Below are 6000 nucleotides of genomic sequence, written 5' to 3'. Positions count from 1 at the left end.
TACTCTCATTGGTAGCAATTAACTATCAGCCCTATTGATTATTAATCCATCTTTGAGGCCACTTTTAAGACTCCTTTGGAGGTTACTTTAAGCCGTACTAGCTTATCTTATGACCTGATGGAAAGAAATGGTATTAAGCAGGTACCTGGCAGGTGGGATACAATAAAGTAGACTAGGAGGGACACTGAAGGAGTTCCAACAGGACACAGGGAATACGGGGGCGGGAAAGGGGGTGAGGCCACAGTTTTTGGTGTTGTCTGTGCGATATCAAAATTATCTTTTTGTTTCCCATTATGGAATTTAAGTACCTTCTAACTCCTTAAAAACACTATCCATTAACATTAAACAGGATGGTATTATACCAAATAATGGCAACTTAAGTTATACAACAGTATTTCACTCTAAAATAATCCCTTCATTTGTTCCATCCTACGTCTAAAATCTTTGTGGCAGGAACAATTATGAACTCAGTCTAATATCTCATCAATATTCTTTTTAAATCTTGTGTTTCCATAAATTCTATAGTTATATAACTGCTGATTATTACTGACTAAACTCTTAAGAAACAAGAAAAATGTATTATTTTTTACTAAAAGTTCTGATATTTTTTGAGGCAACAAGCTGAACCAGTAACAAAGTGCATATTTGTTTACTTTCCATGATTCAGTAATCAGATAAGAACCAAAATAGAAATATTATAAAAGCAAACCAAGTTTATTTGAACAGTCTAACTGGAGAGAAAGGGTAAGTCGATATATACTATAACCACAGGAAAAATATTCTATGTCAAATTTCAAAACAGAGTGGCAGATTAAGCTAAAAAAAGGTTTATTTCTAAAGGAGCTATCTGAAAGGAAAATAATGTTTACTGTGACATGGCATATTAACTTGACTCCTTACAATGGTAGATCAACTACTTGAATGTTTGTCTAATCCACTTTTTAATATTGAGACCAAATGTAAGCTATGTCTGCATATGTAAATATGGTGTAATGCAACAAAATTTGTTCTCTGATTCTACCTAATAAAATACTGAAAAAGCAATAAATTTATATAGGTTTCATAGATATGCCAATCACAAGTTTTAAGAAAAAAATCAGGAGAAAGAGTGTCAGATAGTTTCAACAACATGTAATTTAAACATAAGATCAATTCTGGCTTGTATACCAAGTGGTAACAAATGCTTTTCATGAATTCAGTAGCCAGCAGTAACAATCTACTTTTCATTCTCCCTCCCCTATCCCTTAAGGGTAGCAACATTTTCTTGGAAGCTTTTAAAAAATCTGTTTGGAACATGATTTTCTTAAAGTAAACAGACTTGGATGCTTAAGAGACTTATCTAGAATATTTTAATATTGCAAAACCCAGAAATTTACAAATATCTATACAAGCAAAACAATTTTCCTTATACTTTAGTAAGCTGCAGCAATGAGGAATATTTACAGAATGATGTTTTACTTTGAATACAAACTCCTAAAACCTTTGAGAAGGAATCCACAATTTCATATGAAGGTACATTTTAAGGAAAATATGTGTATTCCAAAAGAAGATACAAAAATCTGCTTCTTGATAAAAATCCTGGAAATATTTTCTCATTTTTACTATGTAGAATCAGAGTTTGAAAAATAATCATCTTTCTCTTCTTCATCTAAAGACTCCATAGCATTAGTGAAAAGTTTTCCAATACCAGAGTTTTCTCCTAATTCTGTAAAGAGAAGTTTAATAAAAAAAGATTAATATACTTCTAAAAGTAATTTCAATGAAATTGAAAAGAACTGAGAAACTGAATAGTAGGTCTGCCCATTTGAGAGCAGTTAATTTTAGTACCATGTTAATAAGAGACTATCTTATAATAGATTAAGCTACAAAAGAAAAATTACCTTTGTTAAACAGGGTTTTTTTTCTTGATGTTGGAGTTGAAAAATCAGTTTCAACCTGCAAGAAAGTTCATGTTAATAGCTAAATAGTACCTCCTGTGAATTTTGCCTCAAACATAGACAAAAGAAGCATGCTTCATCCCAAGTATCTTGAACACATGCCTATAACGATACCTAATCACATTATAATTATCTGTGAAATGTCTAATTATCTTTTAAGTTGAATTTATCTAGGGCAAGAGCACTTATTCAAAGTTGTTTCCCACTGCTGGAAAACATGACTATAAGAAAATATTACAAACTAATGCTGCAGAGGTGAAAGGAGAGTGTATGGGCCTCTGACAGTTGCCAAAATCTAAGTACTCATTCCAGTCCATTACACTAGCAAAATTTAAATTCTTGTCTAAAATGTTAATTTATATGACAAATTTTAAGTGTGTAATATCTGCTTATTACATCAATGATTTTTAAACTTTTGGCCATGGCTGGCTACCTTTAAAAAATGAAAAGGAATAGAATAGAAAATATGACAGGGTATATCCACTGTACTAAGGGTAAATATAGTTCAAACTTTTGAGATACAAACTCATGTTCAGGTTGTGACATAAATGTACTGTTTCTTGTGAAGTGAGTCAAAAACACTACTCTATCATTTAGCTCTCAAAATCATTCAGTGGCATCAAACCAGTATCACGATTCCCATGTCAACGATAACCATACATGAATAAAATGAGATTAGAAAGCCCAAATAGCTTGTTTTATTATAAAGCTGGTATGGGGAGTCAGGTCTTGAAATCAGAATTTTTAACAGTAAATCCTTTGCTCTTTCTATCCTCACACATTAGCTACAAAATATTAGTCTATGAAAAAAATAGGACTAAATCACAAGGATATTATAGTTTGGTAGACTGCTGCTGACATTATGACCCATTAAGAAAAACAGAAGTCCAGTAGTGGTTAGGATGATGTCAGAAATACAAAGAAATAAAAATTCTTAATAGGAAGGGTCCTTATGGATCTATATCCGTGTGAACTTTTCATCACTGTGCAGAGAACAGACTGAGTGGATGAGAATCTTGCTACTACTCAGCAACATAGGCATTATCACCTGAAGCCTGTTAAAAATGCTGAAATCTCAAATCTACTGTATCAGAATCTGTTTAACAAGATCCCTAGGTGACTCCTATCCACATTCAAGTTTGTGAAACAGTTTGTCAAAACAACCCAACTTTTCACTGGCAAAATAGAGACTAGAGGCCAATGAAATCTTTCTCACTATGTTGATTCCAGGTCCTTTGCAACAAACCAAAATTTCATTCTCCAGTCCCAGAAATGTGGGACTGGAGAAAGGGAAGCTAAGAATCACTGAGTCTGTCTACACCCTCAATTTTGGAGATTTCTTTTAAAGAATTTAGTCTCCAGGCTGATTTTAAGTATCTGCCATTTCCAGTGGATAAATGAAACCCACAGAGATTGGATGTGATTATGTAATCCCAATGTTTAGTTTAGAAATTCTCTGAGAAGAATTATACTCTAGCAAGTGTGCAATATAAATATTTCAACATGGGTGAGGGAGGAAGAGATTGCCATAATCTGGTCAGAAGGAATATACAATCAGGAGATAAGGTAGTGGTCCACTGTACCTCCATAAATTATTATTCTCTAAGACTAACTATTTACTTTTAGGGCAAGAACTCTTACATAACTTATAACTTCCACAATTTGCCATATATTATAGTTGTTCAATAGATGTGATGAATAAATGAAGAATAAATAAACTTACTGTTTTTTTCTTGATATTGCCCCAGACAATGCCACCTTTACTTTTATGGGTTTTTTGCATACGAAAAACATATTTATCACAATCATTCCTGTTTGAATACAAAATTTTAAGTCAAAATTAACTACCATACTTCTATCCACAGCTTGAGTAGCAATTGACAAAATTAATTTAAAATGTGTTTTGATCTTTAAAAAGTATTATTTTCTGGGAAAAAGTATATTTTCTGGGAAGTATATATATATTTTTGGGGGAATAAAAAAACTGTTGGGACTACATCAAAATAAACAGCTTCTGCACAGGGAAGAAAACAATCAACAAAATTAAAAGGCAACCTATGGAATGGGAGAAGGTATTTGCAAATGACATAACTGGTAAAGGATTAGTATCCAAAATAAAGAACTTACACAACTCAACACCCAAAAAAGAAATAATCCAATTAAAAAACAGGCAGAAGACATGAATACAGTTCCTCAAAGACATCCAGATGGCCAACAAACACATGAAAAGATGCTCAACATGACTGTCAGGGAAATACAAATCAAAAGTACATGAGATATCACCTCACACCTGTCAGAATGGCTAAAATCAACACAAACAATAGGTGTTGGTGGGGATGTGAAAAAGGGGAACCTTCGTGCACTGTTGGTGGGAATGCAAACTGGTGCGGCCACTGTGGAAAACAGTATGGAGGTTCCACAAGAACTTAGAGGGGTGCCTGGGTGGCTCAGCCGTTAAGCGTCTGCCTTCAGCTCGGGTCATGATTCCAGGGTCCTGGGATCGAGCCCGGCATCAGGCTCCCTGCTCAGAGGGAAGCCTGCTTCTCCCTTTCCCACTCCCCCTGCTTTTATTTCCTCTCTCCCTCTGTCAAATAAATAAATCTTAAAAAAAAAAAAGTTAAAAATAGAGCTACCCTACAATCCAGCAATGACACTACTGGGTATTTACCCAAAGAATACAAAAATACTAATTCAAGGGGATCTTGCACTCCAATGTTTAGAGCAACATTATCTACAACAGCCTAATTATGGAAACAGCCCAAGTATCCATCAATTGATGAATAAAGAAGATGTGTGTGTGTGTGTGTGTGTATATATACATATATATACACACACACACACACACACACACACTAGAATATTACTCAGCCATAAAAAAGATTGAAATCTCTCCATTTGCTACACACATGGATGGAGCTAGAAAGTATGTTAAGCAAAATAAGTCAGAGAAAGACAAATACCATGTGATTTCACTCATATCTGGAATTTAGGAAACAAAACAGATCAACATGAGGGGGAAAAAAAAAGAGAGGCAAACCAGGAAACAGACTCTTAACTATAGAGAACAAACTGATGGTTACCAGAAGGGAGGTAGATGGGGCGGATGGGCTGAATGGGTGATGGGGATTAAGGAGTATACTGGTGATAAGCACTGGGTGTTGTATGGAAGTGTTGAATCACTGTATTGTACACCTGAAACTAGTATGTCTGTAATGTTAACTAGAATTTAAAAACTTAAAAACAAGAGCAAAAAAAGCATATTTGTCTTTTCCATTTTTAAAGAGACAATGGTGTACTGATGGACAAAATGCTTCAGCCTAACATTTTAAAGGAAACACTGAATAAGAATATTCTAGGAAATTACGGTTTAAATTATTGTTCATTGTCCCATTTGTGCTCTTTACAATCACTATCTTGCTGCCTGCCTCTCTTTTCCAAAATTCACTGAGACTTCTTGTCCCTGGACTCCCTTTTATGGACCTCTCACTCCTTTCTACTATTCACTTGCTTCCCTATCCAAATTGAATCTTACAGTTAACCACTTTAAGGATACACCTGGTGATGAAAACCCTCAATTAATTTATAGCTTCCAACTAACTGTTGAGTCATTTCTTTTTAGCTTATTTTCCCCCCTCTCATTCTTAGCTAATAGGCTTGGCTCAACTTGCAGACACAAATTGAAGCCAAACAGAACGGCTGTTCCCATTTCCCCTACAGTTCCTAGTCCTGCTTATGACAGTAAATACCAGCTGAGCACCAATTCTAATTCTCTCTCCTGGCTTCAGGATCCTTTATGATCAATTATCCTTTCCTTTATGATAATTTGGAAGCAACCTTAAAGCTGACATGTAGAAATTTCTAAATGTGTGACTGTATTAAGATATTAATGTGAACCACACACAGTGCTGCAGAGCTAGTCAATAAGCCTGGCCAGCTGTTCAGGGTCAGCACCTCATGAGTCTGTTGTCCTGTACGAAAAAATCACTTCTGAAATGATAAAACTGTTTCATTATTTAAAATAAAAAGGAAGCCAATTGGGCGCCTGGGTGGCTCAGTTGGTTAA

The 6000-nt window shown here is 34.8% G+C and overlaps 1 protein-coding gene across 1 annotated transcript in view; it reads right to left on the bottom strand.

Annotated features, from left to right (window-relative positions):
- Positions 1–1568: 1568 nt before the first annotated feature.
- The window catches only part of MIS18BP1 (MIS18 binding protein 1), a 44871-nt gene continuing 40439 nt past the window's right edge, over positions 1569–6000 (bottom strand). The window contains exons 15-17 of the mRNA XM_044917894.1: positions 3661–3748; positions 1881–1935; positions 1569–1705 (exon numbers count right to left, since the gene is read on the bottom strand). Coding sequence (XP_044773829.1) covers positions 1602–1705; positions 1881–1935; positions 3661–3748 — 247 coding nt within the window. The 3' untranslated portion in view covers positions 1569–1601. The remainder of the gene's footprint in view (positions 1706–1880; positions 1936–3660; positions 3749–6000) is intronic.

The sequence above is a fragment of the Neomonachus schauinslandi genome, chromosome 9 (genome assembly GCF_002201575.2).
Source record: "Neomonachus schauinslandi chromosome 9, ASM220157v2, whole genome shotgun sequence".
Taxonomy (NCBI): domain Eukaryota; kingdom Metazoa; phylum Chordata; class Mammalia; order Carnivora; family Phocidae; genus Neomonachus; species Neomonachus schauinslandi.
Note: the sequence above shows the minus strand (reverse complement) of the source record. Positions and strands in the feature narration are given on the sequence as shown.